This window comes from Microcaecilia unicolor, unplaced genomic scaffold (assembly GCF_901765095.1).
Source record: "Microcaecilia unicolor unplaced genomic scaffold, aMicUni1.1, whole genome shotgun sequence".
Lineage (NCBI taxonomy): Eukaryota > Metazoa > Chordata > Amphibia > Gymnophiona > Siphonopidae > Microcaecilia > Microcaecilia unicolor.
Window position 1 is genome coordinate 32,008 of NW_021963419.1, and position 17,884 is coordinate 49,891.

General features: G+C 41.1%; 1 protein-coding gene across 1 annotated transcript; it reads left to right on the forward strand.

The window, feature by feature from the left end:
• Nucleotides 1-4,508: 4,508 nt before the first annotated feature.
• Nucleotides 4,509-14,959, forward strand: LOC115459308 (resistin-like). The gene is made up of 3 exons (XM_030189154.1): nt 4,509-4,640; nt 11,344-11,421; nt 14,427-14,959. The coding sequence occupies exons 1-3, from the start codon at nt 4,520-4,522 to the stop codon at nt 14,558-14,560; spliced, it is 333 nt and encodes a 110-aa protein (XP_030045014.1). The 5' UTR covers nt 4,509-4,519; the 3' UTR covers nt 14,561-14,959.
• The last annotated feature ends 2,925 nt before the right edge of the window (nt 14,960-17,884 follow it).

The following is a 17,884-nucleotide window of genomic DNA, read 5'->3' on the forward strand; positions in this document are numbered from 1 at the left end:
AAAACAGTAGGCAGGATAGGTGCAAGCACCCCCGTTGCATTAGGCCATCCAACAGCTCAGGGATCAAGGCCCAGATGTGCTGTTCAAGGGCCAACACCGGGAAAAGCTGGGGTGCCGGTCCAGGCGCAGATTGCAGAGATGAATACGTGTTCATACGTGTGGAGCCTTCCTTATATGGATCATTATCAAGTGTGCAAACCTCTTCATATATACACACAATAAAATATGTATGTTCCTTATATTTCCCATAGCTGCATGTTCTGCAAGTACAGTGCATGTAGCTGTGGACATCCAGGTACGGGAAATATATGGAAAATTCATAAGTGTAAAGTGCAGTAATAGGATATGTTTCTTACAGAACTGCCGAAGGACGTCCCTCTTATAGGCCCGCCATCCTTCGGCGGGCCTAGTAAGATGGACGTCCTTCGGCAGTTCTGTGAGAAAGACGTCCTTCTTACTGTACTTTACATTTATGAATGTTCCTGTTTCCCCGTACCTGGATGTCCTCAACTACATGCATTGTACTTGCGGAACAACCATGTACATCAAAGAAGTCCAAAGTATAGTAATAAGGACGTCTTTCTCGTAGAACCGGCGAAGGATGTTAATACGACAAATTCAAGTACAGTGTTTTACGGACGTCCTTTCGTGGTTCTGGAAGATGGGCATCCTTTTCACTATACTTTGGGCGTCCCTGATTTGGGCATTTTGCACTGCAATAATGGAATGTCTAAGGACGTCCATACTATTTTTTGATTATACCTACCTGATTTTGGCCGACTTCGCGAGGGCGTCCTAATTCATACTTGGATGACCTTTCGAAAATGCCCCTCCACATCTCTATATAAGGATTTATGAAATACCAAACTGCATATTCCTGTCCTGAGAAATTATAAAGTCTTTAGTCTTTGATTTGCTATATATCCCTTTACTTTGTTAAAAGTAGACTTTGGGGCTCATTTACTATGGAACTTTGTAAGTCTAAGTGCTTTGAAAATACACCTCTTTGTGTGAGTCATTGCTCTTTGATTATCCATACATATCCTTAGGTGACCACAGGCTTGTGCAAAAAGATAATGTGAAAAATTAGAAATACATATGCCTAAAAGATAATAATGAACAATCACATAGTACTGGGTATCAAACAACTGAATTGAATACATTTAAAAACCAAACACTGACATATAACTAATAAAGGTTAAAAAAAAACATATTTAATATAGTAATGCTTCTGGATATAGGTAATATGGTTTTGGAAAAAAATGCAGTAAAAGGGGGCCTCAGCACGTATCAAAACATGCGCTTATACCACGGCAGGCCCCCTTTTACCACATTTTGGTAAAAGGGGCCCCCTAAGATTAAGAAAGTTGTTGTTTTATCCAACTTGTTACATCATCTAAACATTTCTGAAACTTAGTAATATCTAAAGTAAGTGAGTATATTTTGACTATCAATAGAATATCATCCGCATAACAATGCAATCCTATATTATAGTTTTACATAATGAACAGTAAAGGACTTTTTAACATATTGAATAAGACTGGCAATACAGCCGAGCCTTGAGGAATGCCACAATCTAAACAATGTTTCCTTGATTCCTTGAATAGGTATTATTAAGGGCAACTGAAAAAGTATGATCTTGAAAGAATGATACAAACCAGGGGCGGACTGACTATTTGAGCAACTGGGCAGTGCCCAAGGGCCCAGAGGCTCTGCCTGGATGCCCGGAGCACCGCTGGTAATCTAGTAGCCTCAGTGGGAGGGGAGGGAACATGTTCTTTCCTGCCTGGACCACTGGGCCACCCCCCCCCCCCCCCCGGAGGCCTGGGCCCGGGGACTTTTGTCCCCCCCGTCCCCCCCGTCCCCCCCGTCCCCCCCTCTCGGCGGCCCTGGGGAAGTGGGGGCATCAGCTGTGGCAGCAGGGGGCTGTCAGGCAGCAGCTGGGCAGGAGGAGGCCCAGACCACCCTCAGTCCACCCCTGATACAAACCATTGTTGAACTTTAACTTTTAAACTACTGATATTAGAAATCAAAAACAAGATCCTGGGGAAAAAAAAAATCAGAATTCAGGAGATACTAACAAAGGTCTGAGCAAAAAAAAGGTAAGTTTATGTCTATAGTCACACACTACAGACAAATCCTTAGCTGCAGAAATAACCAGTTGCTAAGTATTTGAGGGTCTTAGGGAACAAGAAGCAGTTGCAAAAATCAGTCTCCCCTTATCACTTTAAAAATTATTATTAAAACCTTAACACAAATTCTCCATAGAACTGGCAGCTACTGCAAGTTCATAAGATGTGGAGAAATACATGTCAAAAGCCTGGCTGCTGAATGTTGCCTGGATATTCAAGTTAATTACATGTTATACTACGGTAGTGACAGATTTTTCTAGTGTCTATTCTAGCTGAATTCCTGCATCAGAGGAATGCAAATAATTCACGAAAAATCCAAAGGAAGTTGATCTCACCAAATACTGTCAGTTACAGATGAAGAAATATGTGTTCAGGGTCGTTGTTCATGCTTACATTTCACAATAATGAAACAGGTGCTTTGCTAATGTTCAGCTAAGAAAGAGAAAAAAATGAATTTCAACTGATTTCCCATCTTTCAATTGCCTGCAAAATCTGAGACCTCTCAAAGGTAGCTATGTTTTGTAATCTCTCCATTCTATTTGTTATCTTTGTAGCTGGTTCATTTTTATTGGTAGGTCTGGGAGAGTCACGTGTAGGTACAATAGGTATTTTAACTTGTTTGTGTAACTAGATTGCTATATAAGGACATGAAATACCAAACTGCATAGTCCTGTCCTGAGAATTTGTAAGGTAAGCAGACATTTTTTTCTTTAGATTTTGATTTGCTATAGAACACTTTATTAAATGTAGATTTTGTGTGAGTCATTATTCCTGATTCTATATCCATATCTTTAGGTGACCATAGTCTGCTGGAAAAAGATAAAGAAAATTTAAAGAAAATATTAGAAATGTATATACCTAATAAATAAAAATAGTGAATAATAAACGGGTAACACAATGATTGAATTGAGTAAAAGAAAGTTAAAAAAAACAAACATTAAAAATAAAAATGGTTAAAAAAATAATGCATATAAATATATTAGTGCTTCACATTTAAGGGTTTAACTGATAAACACTAATAAAATATCCATGCAATATCATCAATAAAGAATTTCAATTGTCCCAGTCTTGAAGGCCCAGTGTTGCTTTTTTTGTTTGTAGATTAATCCATTGGAATCTTTGCAGAAAATTGGTTTTACTGTAGCAACAGCTATTGGGATCATACCATTAAAAAGGTTATGGAAAATGAGCAGGTTAAGATCTTGTGGGGCATTAAAAAACAAACTCAGAGCCACTTGGAGCACAACACTCCTGATATCACAACCATAGACATGAACAATGCAATGTTTATAGATGTAGCCATACTTGGTGAAAGTACAAGAACACAGCAACAAAATACTGTGATTTACAAACGGGGTCCTTTTAGTAAGCTGTGGGGAAAGGGCCATGTGGTAGCACCAGAGTCTGTTTTTCCCACATGCCAGGGCCCTTTTTACCACATCCAGTAAATTGTCCTTCTTACCGCATGGCCATATGACAAGGAGCACTTACTGCCAGCTATCATTGAGGTGGCGGTAAGGGCTCTCGTGGTAACCTGGTAGTAACCGGGCACAGGTGGTGATGCCCGATTACCATTGGGCTAGGGAAAAAAATTCCTGGAGCTCCAGAAATGGCTCATGCTTCAGCTAAAATTACTGCTGTTAGCCACGTTGGACAGGTGGTAGTTCCATTTTAGTGTGCAGTAAGCCCATATTGGCCTTACTGCCGCTTTGTAAAAGACCCCCTGAAGTAAAAAAAAACTTTGAAGGAAAAAAATCATTGATAATACAAACTGTGATCAGAGCTCTGTCATCAGAGCTCAGTGTTGATTGGACTCCCAAATTAGTTGGAAATTTTCCATTTAAAAGACAAAAACCTCATCAATTTTACAAAAAAGCTAGACATTGGATTGAGACATTTTCAGCAAATCATCTCAGTTCAGACTCGGATGTCATATTGAAAATTCCCCTCTACATGTACTGACTGCTAGTAGTACAGACATACAACAGTACCTATTACCTCGGCACGTCGGTACCCTGTAATTAACATGAAAAATGCATCCTTTGAAATCTGTTAACAGGATATCTAATGGTTTGATATATTACATTGATTTACAAGGCAATATTTGTGAACTGCTCCATTCAAACCACTGTTCTTCTCTACCCTTCCGGTCACAGACAGTCAGAGAGAAACATATAAATAATGCATACCGAGGGGTTAAAATTTATTGAGGTTCCAGTGAGAGATTGTACTGTTGTTGTCGATGGTTCAAATTAAATAAATAAATACATTTTTAAAACTTCCATAAGCCATGTTTCACATGCATTTCCTAATTGTTTAAGAGTAAAAATATGTGTAACTGTAAAACGGATAAATTGTTTTTCTCTTTTGAGGATTTCTATAGTACAATGAAGGTCGTTGGTGGTTTCCTGCTCATTGTCCTCCTTAAATTTGGCTTTGTAGCCACTAGTCCTGATCAGTGCACTATCTCTGACATACTCTCTTTGGAGAGCTTCTGCAGGTCTGCAGGTAACTATTGCTGAGATCACCATGGAGTAGATTTTTCAAAGAGTTAGCTGGTTAACTTCAGGAGATAACTAACTAAGGGGCCCTTTTACTAAGGTGCATTAGCTGTTAACACCTGGTTTAACAATGCTAACCTGCATTAGTGTTAAAAAAAAACTCCATTAGTAAATGGTAAGTCACATGTTAATGGAGTTGTTGATTAGGAGGTGCTACTGGGTGAAACATGGGCAGAGAATGGGCATGGTTAACACAATGTTCCCATCAATTTGTTCCCATATGGCTTATTACGGGAACATTGGACACTAAATTAATGCGCTAACACAGAAGCACCTACCACCCCTAAATAGATGGCACTGAGGGGGTCTTTTACAAAGGTGCACTAGTGTTTTTAGCACATGCTAAAAATTAGTGCACGCTAACCGTGTAGATACACATGATATTCCTGTAGGTATCTACATGGTTAGTGTGCACTAATTTTTAGCATGCACTAAAAATGCTAGCGCACCTTTGTAAAAGGGACCCTGAGTGCCTTTGCATTAACAGCATGTTAGTCCCAAGTGTTAATGCCAACATTATCGTATAGCTTGAACAGGAAAATATAGGGAATACTTCTTCTAGGTGCCTCATTAGATCTGGGCTTTGTGTGCAGTAAAATCCCACATTTTAGTGCATTAAGCCCAGATTTTAGTGTACTTTATTAAAAGGGCCCCTTAATGTCAACTGTTAAAAATGTTTCCACGCTGAGCAGCTAAATTTTCCACTTTAATTTGCTAGAGATCAATTTGAAAAGGTGTAGCCCTTGATGTACACGATATATTCTTGTTAAATTGCTTATTAGATATAGATTCTTTGTAATTGAAATGCGGCTTCTCTACCCTTGATGTGGACTAATTGATTTTCCTTTATTTTTTTCTTATATCTTATCTGAGTTATTATGGGAAATTGTAATGTTCATAAAAGCAAATAAAATAAAATAATTGTTATTTTTTCTATCTCTGGAACCCTTGATAAGGAAAGTCTTCTCAGCTCCGGATATCCAGGGGGTCACTTTGGCAGGTCAGGAAATCAAAATTTTAGCCTATGCAGACGACTTACTAATAATTCTAAGAGAGCCTACTGAAACCCTGGGAAAGCTAACAAAGATAATAGAGCAATACGGGAGTTATTCTGGCTTCTGCTTAAACTTGCATAAATCAGTAGCACTCCCGGTATTTCCGGAGGTGTGCACGGGGTGGCCTGGGACATTTCCCCTACAATGGGCACAGGCTACTTTGAAATATCTGGGAGTGACTATCCCCATGAACTTGTCCACACTTTATGAACAGAATGTGCAGCGATTGATGCATTACACGGGCAAACAGTTACAAGCTTGGGGACCCTTACCACTCTCCCTGATGGGGAGGATTGCTTTGTTCAACATGGTCATCGCCCCTAAATGGCTATACACATTCCAAATGCTCCCACTTTTTCTAAAAAAGACTGACGAGCGTAAACTGACAAAAATAATGCAAACTTTTTGATGGAAAGGGAAAAAAACCACGCCTCCCATTTTCCACTGTATGTGTCCCGACAGAATATGGAGGTCTGGGTTTGTTAAACGTAAAATATATGACTGTTGCCAGTGGTATGCGGCACATAAATGATTGGTTCAGAGGAACTCAAGACTACACAAACACCTTATTGGAGATGCAACTATATCCTGAATTGCACTTCAGTAACTACCTCCATACAAAGGGGCCCCCGCCGCCATATATCCTGCAGAAAACAGGGATAATGGGGTCAGCGAAAGCAGTGTGGAAATGGATTTGTAAACTTCACAGGTTCTCGAGAGTCACCCCATACCTGTCGATATGTGGAAACCCTGCTTTCAAACCAGGGCTCCTCTACCCAGCATTTTGCGGAACAGGATGGTGTATCTAATGCAAGTAATCACGCAAGAGGGGAGGATAAAACCTTTTCAAGAGTTACAGACTGAGTTTGCAATGCTTCCCTCGGACAAGTTTCATTACCTTCAGTTGCGACATTATATACAATCCTTGCCGTGGGAAGACCTGGCTGCAGATGTCCAAGAGGAGTTGGCCTCAGCCTTCTCATTGGCAGCACAACAGAGGGTGCCACTCAAATTTCACTATAGGCACATTCGAGATACCGCAGAGGAATTGGACTATAAGAAACTACTAAACCTGTGGCAACAAGACATACCAATGAATCTTACTCTATCTCAGTTTAAAACACATATTATTATAATGCGTAAGCAGACAGCCATGATCTCACACTGGGAGACACAATATAAAGTGGCACTCCGGCTGTATATTTCTTCCAGAAGGGCCTTCCATATGGGGCTCTCTCCCTGGGGGGAGTGCCCTAAATGTCGGGAGCCTGGGGCCACCTTGGGACATATGTTTTGGACTTGTAGAGGTATAATGCAATATTGGAAGGATATAACACAGTATGTTTCAAAAATTTGGACATCAGGGTGGAAATATGATTCAGGACTGCTACTGGGACATCCGATATTAGTCCACCCCATCCCGACAGGACTAACAGCTTTTGTAAATAAGTCTATTATAGTGGCTAAACAGGTGATCCTCTCTGAGTGGCTTTCCCGACATTACCCTACATGCTCCCGATGGAGAGCCCGCATGATCACACTTGTGCGAGTCGAAAGGATGGAAGTTGCAGATTTCAAATCTAAAATGGGATTACAATTTCAGAACATCTGGAGCCCATTTCTTAATACGCTGTCCCCGAATGCTAGGAGCAGACTGTTGAACTTCTAATGGTACCTATATGGCTGGACTCAGAAAGACTGGAAGGGGGGAGGAGATTGGAGGGAGGGGGGGAACGGGGGGGGGGGGGGAAGATTTCTCCGGGGGGGGGGGGGGAGGGAAGGGGGGATGGGAGGGAGGAGGAAGGGTTGGGGGGATATTAATTGAAATACATTTTGGTTATTATGTTTTTGTATTTACAATGTTTTCTTTATTCAATAAAAAAGATTAAACATAAAATAAAATAATAAGAAAATATCACCCCTTCACCCGCAATCTAAAATGATACCCAGAGGTCTAAAAATGATTTTCTTAGATCCAGTTAAAGGACCACACTTATGCACATAGTAACATGGTAACATAGTAGATGACGGCAGAAAAAGACCTGCATGGTCCATCCAGTCTGCCCAACAAGATAAACTCATATGTGCTACTTTTTGTGTATACCCTACCTTGATTTGTACCTGTCCTCTTCAGGGCACAGACCGTATAGGTCTGCCCAGCACTATCCCCGCCTCCCACCACCAGCTCTGGCACAGACCGTATAAGTCTGCTCAGCACTATCCCCGCCTCCCAAGCACCAGCTCTGGTACAGACCGTATAAGTCTGCTCAGCACTATCCCCTCCTCCCAAGCACCAGCCCCGCCTCCCACCACCGGCTCTGCCACCCAATCTTGGCTAAGCTCCTGAGGATCCATACATTTGCATGTTTCCTTAAAAAGAAAAAAAAAAGCTTTGATTCCCTTCCCCCGTGAAACTAGGTTTTTTAACATTTTGTTAACCAGGAGCACTCCCGCAAACTATGAAACCAAAGGTACACTAAGCAGATTTAACCCAAATGTGTGATATCTTTTCTTTGTCCCTTTCATATTTTCTATAGTGAGTCTGCCAAAGGAAGGTGCAGGGTTTTGTAGGTCCTAGCCCTATCACAAGATGAATACTGGAACAAACAAGATTTTACATAATAATAAGTAATCCTAGAATGTATCATATATACAGAGCAAGGGGAACAGTGTTTACTGAAACAGGGATGGGGACACCTTGAGAGGAGAGGAACCATATAAAAGTCTTTGCTCCAGGGTTGCAATAGCATTCCCCATGAACATACACTCAGGTACTTTCATTTGGAAAATTTAGGAATAAATAGATAGTGAGAGACTGAGATGGGCTAGCCATCAGAAAATGTACAACATTCTCAGAATGAAAGCTAAGAGATTTCTTTGGCCCGGTATTCCTCCTTGTCTTTCATCTCATTTAGAAAAATGATAGAATTCTTGTGCCATGGTTTTACTAGACCCTCCATCTTATTGTCCTTGGTCTGGTTATTGTATTTTGTGAACTGAATAGCCTAGTGCCTTTCATGCAGTGTCAGCTAGTAACACTTCAATACATAACACATTGCAGTCCTTTTTTTCCAGCACTGCCCCCATCCAGACTTAGATCCTATCATAGATATCTATGAGAAAATAAAACATGTAATATAGGCTGCACACCTGTAAGTCACAGTGAAAAAAGGAGTTAACAACTGTGAAAATGTTCAGAACACATGCAGCATGGGCCAGCCTTGCTTGCGAATAGAAGCAATGATCAAGAAATCATTTGCATGGCAGTGGGCTGGCTTGTCACATAAGAAATCTGTTTGGCCAGCAATATACTATGCATGAAGGGACACTGTCATGTCCCTTCACATCATATGGGCAGAGGGGAAAGGGGGAATTAATATAATAGTGCTGGGTAGATGGACACCAGATAGAAAGAGAGAGAGAGAGAGAGAGAGAGAGAGAGAGAGAGAGAGAGAGAGAAATAAGAATGATGTACAGGATTGGTATTACAATTTCTGGAGCCCTCCAGCAATATATAATTCAGTGCTCTCATCCCTCCTTCTCTCCTTTCCTCTTCCCTCCCAGTCCAGTATCACTCTTTTCTCTTCTATTTCCCCCCCCTCCCCAGTCCAGCATCTCCCTTTTCTCTTTCCTCCACTCCCTCCATCCAGCATCTCCCTTTTCTTTTCTTTTCTTTTCCCTCCCCTCCCATCCACCCATCCATCATCATCCCCTCTTAATCCCCACCCCATCCAGTGTGATCTCTTCACTCTTCCCTACCTCTCCCATCTGGGGAACCTGTTCCTTCTCCTTCCCCTCCCAGTCCCAGGTACTAGGTGTTTTAAAGCACTCCCCCTTCTCAGGAAGTTCCCTCCTCATTGGTCTGGGTAACAAGGATTTTTCATGAACCTTCTTTCCCTTTCTTTGAGTGCCTAGCAACCATTCATTAAAAGGCCTGGGAGGGCCTCCTGTTGGCCGCACATTTATTTGCAACTGGTTTTCTTGGGTTATCTTTATTCCAGAGAGTAGTAGGAGGGTATTGAGCTTGAGGTGGCAGTGCCCTTACGAAACCTCTTCCCTCTCCTCACACCATGTTAATCGCATTAAATTCCTTGGGGTATATTGCAATCCATAAGAAATAAAGTAAAGTAAAAAGTAAAGCCTCCACTACAACTGAAAGACAGGGGTGCTCTGCCAATATTGTCACAAATATTATCAGTTTTTGTACAGAGTGTCAAATAGCTTAGAGCTGGCCCTTTCTCTGTGCTTTGTAGGGCTCACCAGAGTATCCCTGGCCCAATGTCATGTCATTAGGCTACTCCCCTCCTATGAATGCTTCTGAAGAAGCTCATGTGTGAGGAGTGCGGAAAAGAATACCTGCTAGCTGCACTATAACTGATCTGTCATAGACAGAAGGAATCAGTTGCAGCGGGAGAAGCTAGAGGTGCAAGGATGCCACTTGGTCCCGGAGGAAAGTAAAGGAAAGGACTCCAAAGAGTAAGAGTAGCAGAATTTATGCTGAGAACACAGGGGATAGCTGTGAGGCTGATCTATTCCATTTTGCACGAAAATTATAACCATTTTAACCAAAGTATTGGATAATTTCAAGATATAAGTATACTAGGCTTGGTATAGGGCAATTAGATAATGGGGATTTTTAAGTTGTTGGGTTTATTTTTATATTTTATGATACTTGTACTTTGTTATTTGTACTAAATATCACGAGTTTAACATGGGACTGCTGCAGATAACTTGAGCTAAGCTTTAGTAAACAGGGGGGGTTAATTTGCTCTGATATCTTGAGGAAGAAAAGTAAAGAAAATGAATAAATAATAATTTGCAACAGCCTTTGATATCACATCTAGTGGCCCAGGAGATACCTCAGGCATGAAGATCCCCTCCTCCCCCAGCTCCTCAATCTCCAGGGAGACCAACTCTCCACCTTTCAAAAATTGTGGTGAAAGGGAGAGATCTAGTCTAGTTGGTTCACCCTAAGCCCTGCACCTCCCTAGGTTCAGCTCTGATGCTTCTCTAAGTCTTGGAATCCCTGTTGAGGACTTGAGTGATTTCTGTAATAATTTTTGTTGTTATAATCTATGTTACTGGTTAACTATATGTTCATATCACTATCTTTCAAGATGTTATGCTTGAAAAATTATTGTAAATCATATAAAAAAATTTAAAAAAATTGTGAATATGTCTGACAGAGTTTTCATATTTGAGGGCTTATTTGATTAATCTAATGTTGAAGCACTTTGAAGAAATTGTTAGCAGCTGAGTACATAAGTACATCATTCCCGCTACACTGGGAAAAGACCAAGGGTCCATCAAGCCCAGCATCATGTCTCCGACAGCGGCCAATTCAGGCTTCAAGAACCCGGCAACCCCCCCCCCAAAAAAAAAAAATTAATAATGTTCAATGGAGTAGAAGGATGATAGATGGAGTAGCCATCTATCATCCTTCTAAACTATATCATCATACTGATAGCGTCTGATTAATTAAATTAATGCATTCCTTAAGTCCAGAAACTTCTGATTCCCAATGTTAGTAAGCATAGCAAATGCACATGAATGTCATTGATTATCACTACAACATATTTTCCTTCTGTATTTCAGTATCTACAGATCTGACAAAACCCCAAATCACATGTACTACCATCAGTGCTAAAGGGGCATATGCAACTTGTCCTTCAGGTGAGAAATCTCTCTGTCTTATCTCTCTATAAAACCAGTTAAAACAATACCAATTAAGTTGTTAGGTAGAAATAATACTTTAATAAAACTAATTAATATTTGCAGGTGCAAAGTTTAAGACATACTCAAGACTCTTCCTCAGGGAACACTTAGATAGAAAAAAAGTTGCCTAAGGAAGGAATCTTACATAGGGTATGAACAAAAGTTTGGATATCAGTGATTAAAAGGAGTCCACATTCCATAAATAGTGCTCAAAATTCAGCACTGAACAGTATTCTATAATGGGCACTCACACTCAACTTTGGGTGCGAGGAGTTACAGAAACCAGGTGTAGATCCTGGCATGCAAGTTGGGCATAGATTCCTTGAATTCTATAACACTGCGTGTATTTTAAGGGAATACCCTCTCCCACCCTCAAAAAACATGTTTAAAAATATGTCCTGCTAGCCTCTTTGCCAGCCTCAGATGTCATACTCAGCTATGCAGGTCCCTGGAGCAGTTTTAGTGGGTACTGCAGTGCACTTCAGGCAGGCAGATTCAGGCCCATCCCCCCTCTACCTGTTACATTTGTGGAAGAAACAGCGAGCCCTCAAAAACCCACAGAAACCCACCAGAAACCCACATCTAGGTGCCCCCCTTCACCCATAAGGGCTATGGTAGACGTGTACAGTTGTGGGTAATGGGTTTTAGGGGGGGTTGGGGGGCTCAGCACACAAGGTAAGGGAGCTATGTTCCTGGGAGCAGTTGGTGCCCTGGCATGTCAGGGGGACCAGGGCACTAGAAATGCTGGCTCCTTCCATGACCAAATGGCTTGCATTTGGTCATTTCTGAGATGGACGTCCTTGGTTTCCATTATTGCCGAAAATCAGAAACGACCAAGTCTAGGGACGACCAAATTTAAGGATTTGGATGTCCCTGACGGTATTATTGAAATGAAAGATGGATATCCATTTTGTTTTGAAAATACGGATTTCCCCGCCCCTGGGTTGGGACATTTTACAAGGATATCCATATCAAAACATGGACGCCCCTCTCGAAAATGCACCTCCACATATGTACTTTTCCATTTGAGAATGGTGCAAAGTCTACAGGTTCAACATTCAAAGTGTACTTGGACATCTGGACCTATATGCAGAGTTTGAAAATTTTCCCCAAAATGACTTGGCCAAGGAAAGTCATATAGAGGGTCAGTATCAGATTATAATCTTTAATTTATGTTGCAAGACTCCTCCACTAACTGTATACCACTTCTCCAAAACACTTTCACCATCTGGTATTACAAGGTTTTACACATTTGATTTGGATATATTTTACTTACAAAAAAGTAAGATGAATTGAAAATCTGATTGACTATAAATGTCCCTTATAAATAATTTGACAACCACAAAACAAGAGTCCTCCGCACAGCTCAACTCAGGTAAGCAAACACAGCGGAGGTGACACGAAAGATGATGCAAAAAAAAATGTCCAATGGACTCAAAGAGTTCACACGAGAAGCTTTAGTCAAAGTAAAATGGACTCGACACAAATCATGTTTCAGCCACAGAGGCCTGCTTCTGGAGTCCCTGTAAGTTGTAACTATATGGCTACACAGCACTCTACAGGTATGGAAGACAAATAGCCTAGTCAATGTGTGTCAGTTGCAGGAGTGCTGTCAAGCAGAGTCGCGGCTTATAAGCAGCAAAACCGACGCTCCTGCAACTGACACACATTGACTAGGTTATTTGTCTTCCATACCTGTAGAGTGTTGTGTAGTCATATAGAGGGGCATAATCGAACATTACCGGTGAAATAGATTGCCGGTGATCTATTTTGGTGGCGGCGCTACAGCTGGCCAGAACCGTATTATCGAAAAAGATGGCCGGCCATCTTTTTTTTCCGATAATACGGTTTAGCCCGGCTAAATGCCAGAGTTCACCGGGTTTGAGATGGCCGGTTTTGTTTTTCAGCGATAATGGAAAAAAATGCCAGCGATCTCCAACCCGGCGACATCCAAGGCATTTGGTCGTGGGAGGAGCCAGCATTTGTAGTGCACTGGTCCCCCTGACATGCCAGGACAGCAACCGGGCACCCTAGGGGGCACTTCTAAAAATTTTTTAAAAATATACAAATACCTCCCAGGTGCATAGCTCCCTTACCTTGGATGCTAAGCCCCCCAAATCCCCCCCCAAAACCCACTCCCCACAACTCTACACCACTACCATAGCCCTTATGGGTGAAGGGGGCACCTACATGTGGGTACAGTGGGTTTTGGGGGGGGGGGGTTGGAGGGCTCAACACTTACCACCACAAGTGTAACAGGTAGGGGGGGGGGGGAGTGGGCCTGGATCCACCTGCCTGAAGTCCACTGCAACCAACATAAACTGTTCCAGAGACCTGCATACTGCTGTCAGGGAGCTGGGTATGACATTTGAGGCTGGCAAAAAAGGTTTTTATTTTTATTGTTTTAGTATGGGAGGGGGTTGGTGACCACTGGGGGAGTACGGGGAGGTCATCCCCCATTCCCTCCGGTGGTCATCTGGTGAGTAGGGGCACCTTTTTGAGGCTTGGTCGTGAAAACAAAAGGACCAAGTAAAAGCGGTGAAATACTGATTAATGCCGCTTTTTTTTCCATTATCCGCAAAAGCCGGCCATCTGGTAGCCACGCCCATGCCCGCCCATGTCCTGCCTTCGCTTCGCCGCCGACATGCCCCCTTGAACTTTTGCCGGCTCGGCGACGGGAAAGCGGCGATGGTGTCAGAAAAGCATCTTTTGATTATACCGATTTCGCCGCTTTTGCAAGATCGCTGGCCATCTCCCGATTTATGTCGGAAGATCGCCGGCGATCACTTTCAAAAATAAGCCTGATAGTTACAACTTACAGGGACCCTTATAAATAATTGCCTAAATATATTTCTTTGTGAAAGACTGTCTGGTCTACCTCTGCTCAGTGTATAGATCAATATACCAGGGTAGGTTGTGCACTGTTTTTCATTGTATGTCTGCATTTTCCAATTTCTCTGCAGATCATATCCCAACCTCTTGTTCTTGTGGGATGGCCTGTGGCTCATGGGATGTTCAGAACGAATTGATGTGCCACTGCCAGTGCAACAACATAGACTGGACAGCTGCCCGTTGCTGCAGAATTAATGCCAGATAAAACAATGTCTAAGCTGTGTGCAGGATTCCAGGCATCCTATTGTTCCTATTATCTAATTGGCATGTGAATGTTCCAAGTGATATGATTTGCTCTGATATTTCTAATGTGCATTTTTATATGCCTGGTGCCAGAGGGTCACCTTACATAAGATTTGGGAGAAAGAACTGCAAAGTAAAGCTATAGATGTCTGGTTCTTTTTATCAAAACAGATATCCTAAATTAATATATTATAAAGCAAAGAACCTTTAAGTCAACCTCAAATTTGAGAATAACTTTCGTAAATATGAAAATGCTTGAGAAGTAGGAATAGAATTGCAACTCAGTTCAAAGTTCCATCATATAACTCAATATTCTACACAAACAAACTTTTCCACAGTCAGACTGGTGATGGGGAAGTAGAGACTTTCAATATTTTGTGAATAAATATGTGCAGGAAAAAAAAAAACATTTTGATCTCTGTCTTATTCACAACTGTTTCATAAATCCATTTCCAAGAAGTAATAAGGCACTTCTGGATGAAGCTTTGAAACATTTATACATGGATGGATTATTGATTAGGGTGTGCAGTCAAAAAGAAAATCATTGTGTTTAGTTTCCTGTGATGTTACAGTTTGGGGTTTTTTTTATTGTGTTTTTATAAATGTTTGTTTCAAGGCAATTTTGTTAATTAAGAGGTGACTGCAGCAGCTGTCCCAAACAAATTAATGAAAAAACCCCAACTTGTGGCAAACTATATCAGCTCCTTTGATCACTGTCCAAATCTCTAATCGCAACACATATTCCCAGCCCACCCCTGACCACCATCGACTCTTCCCTCCCCTCCGGCATCATCATTAGGTAATCTATCATCCCCCCACCCCCTACCAAAGAGGCAGTGGATCCCTCCTGACAATTACTGGGGATATTGGTCATATATTCTTTGGTGAATTTCAATGTGGATCCAAACAGCGCAGTAGAATTTATTTATTTATTTATTTATGCATTCTTTTATTTCACTATTATCCAAAAACAAGCTTTGGTCCAAAGTGGCTTACAATTTACATTTTAGGTGGGAATTACAATAGTCTTTTTTCATTATGACATGAGAGGACATTTATAGTTTATGTAGTTATCTAAAGAATCTTCAGAGAGGTAGTTTTGAGGAGGGGCAACGGTAATTTATGTAGTTATCTGATGGGTTTTGATGACGTAAGTTTGTAGTGATAGGACGCTGAAGGAGGTAGGACAATAGCTTGTGTGGCTGACTGCTTTAACTATGAATTTATAACTTTCAGTTAGACATCATAATCATCTAGATCAAGGTTCTGATAAAGTGAATGTAGGAAAAGGTGATTCAACTTTGTAACTGACCTCAGGGGAATCTAGCCTTCTGTGAAAGCAGGATCTCTCTCACTCCTTCTCATTTGATCCTTTCGAAAACAAAATATTAGACCCTTATCAGATTGTTTTTATCACTCAGAACTTTCTAGTGTGGAGTGGAGTTTTTTTCTTCTTACACTTTAACTGGGAGCAACTGTACTTTAGCAACGGCCTGTTATTTACAAGCAGAAAAAAAACATGACATTTTGGTTTTCATTTGTCTATAGTGCACACCATTTGCAAAGAGAGGGGCCCTTTTAGAAAGGCACATAAGGGCCTATATGCATGCAGCATGCGTCAAATTGGCATTACTGCCCAGCTAGCGTGTGTGTCTGGTGGTAATTCTGAGTTTAGTACATGCCGAAAAATGCAGTAGAAAATAATTTCCTATTTTCTACCGCAGGGGTGTTCCTGGTGGTAATTGACAGTTGGCGTGCACTGGATGATTACCAGATGGGTAATGCATGAGCCCTTACTGCTAAGTCAATGGGTGGTGTTAAGGGCTCAGGCTGTAAATAGATGTGTGCTGGTTTTCATTTTGCCACACGTCAATTTCCTGGCCCAAAACCCCTCCTTTTTTCTAGATGTGCAGAGAAATGGTCCAGTGTGCATCTAGTACACATGCCCACACTACAGTAGGCCACTTTTTGGTGTGCCTTTGTAAAAGGGCCCCAGAGTGCCTTCTTAACCATAGTGACCTTGAAACGGAAAATGAAGACTAACTAAAACAAAACAAAATTATCAATTTTGTAAATGAAATGGGAAATTAAATTAAATGAAAAATTTTAGGCTGCTTTTCACTAACTTCAATTCCATTCCCTGCTTTTTCATCCCGCAAATTTCCTAGCAACAGTCATAGTGGGTTTCAGTAAATTCAGCACAATTTAAATTCATATTTCAAAATATTTATCAAATAGGAAGGTTTTCAAAGGTTTCCTAAACAGATAGTAATCTGCAATACCACGAAGTTGGATTTTGATAGAATTCTATAACTTAACTGCAGAACAACTGAAAAAACTATCATAGAAGTGTTTATGTCCAATCTTATTAAACACTGGTGGGGGGGCTTTTACTAAGCCGTGTAAGAGTGTATGCACACCCAATGTGCGCCAAAATGGAGTTACCGCACAGCTACCACATGGCTTTTGTGGTAATTTCATTTTTGGCACATGTACAATACGCACAGCTGAAAAATAATTATGACCACGCGTATTGGACACGCACCAAGTGGCATTTTGCACACATAAGCCATTACTGCCCAGTTACTGCGTGAGACTTTACCGCTAGGTCAATGGCTGGTATTAAAGTTGCAGACCCAAAATGGATGTGCAGCAATTTTGATTTTGCCACACATCCATTTTTTTAACCAAAAAAAGGCCTTTTTATAGGCACGCTGAAAAGTGGATTGTTGTGTACCCAAAACCCACGCCTACACTACCACAAGTCACTTTTCAGTGCACCTTAGTAAAAGGACCCCTGGAAGATTTAAATTCAAAGAATAGTTGTACCGGGAAGGCCAACAAGATAATGGGAAGGACAGTAATAATATATGGCGTATAGAGCAACAGCCATAATAAACCTTATAGACTAAGCATGCCATCTGAAAATTCACTCTGGCTCTAACCATCAACCAATGCAAATCCCTGAGCAATGGTGTAACATGATCAAATTTCTTTTGATAGAAAATTAACCCAGTCACACAATTTTGTAAAACCTGCAGCTTCTTCTAAAAAAAATAATACTAACATATAAAGAGCTGCAGTAGTCTAATTGTGGCAGAATAATACCCTGTACCAATAATAGTTTATAGTTTTCTAGTTTATTAAAATTTACTATACCGCTGAAACTAAAATCAGAATGAAACGGTTTACAAATCTAATATGCAGCATGGAAGGAACTCCATAAATTATAGGAAAGTAACACAAGCACTACCAAGATACAAATGAATCAGAGGAGCAAAAAGGA

What these genes read in the sequence shown, in the direction of transcription:
- LOC115459308 (XM_030189154.1), top strand. Translation starts at nt 4,520, where the DNA reads ATGAAGGTCGTTGGTGGTTTCCTGCTCATTGTCCTCCTTAAATTTGGC. An exon ending in GAGCTTCTGCAGGTCTGCAG is followed by an intron (nt 4,641 to 11,343) that starts GTAACTATTGCT and finishes TCTGTATTTCAG; the next exon opens with TATCTACAGATCTGACAAAA. An exon ending in ATATGCAACTTGTCCTTCAG is followed by an intron (nt 11,422 to 14,426) that starts GTGAGAAATCTC and finishes ATTTCTCTGCAG; the next exon opens with ATCATATCCCAACCTCTTGT.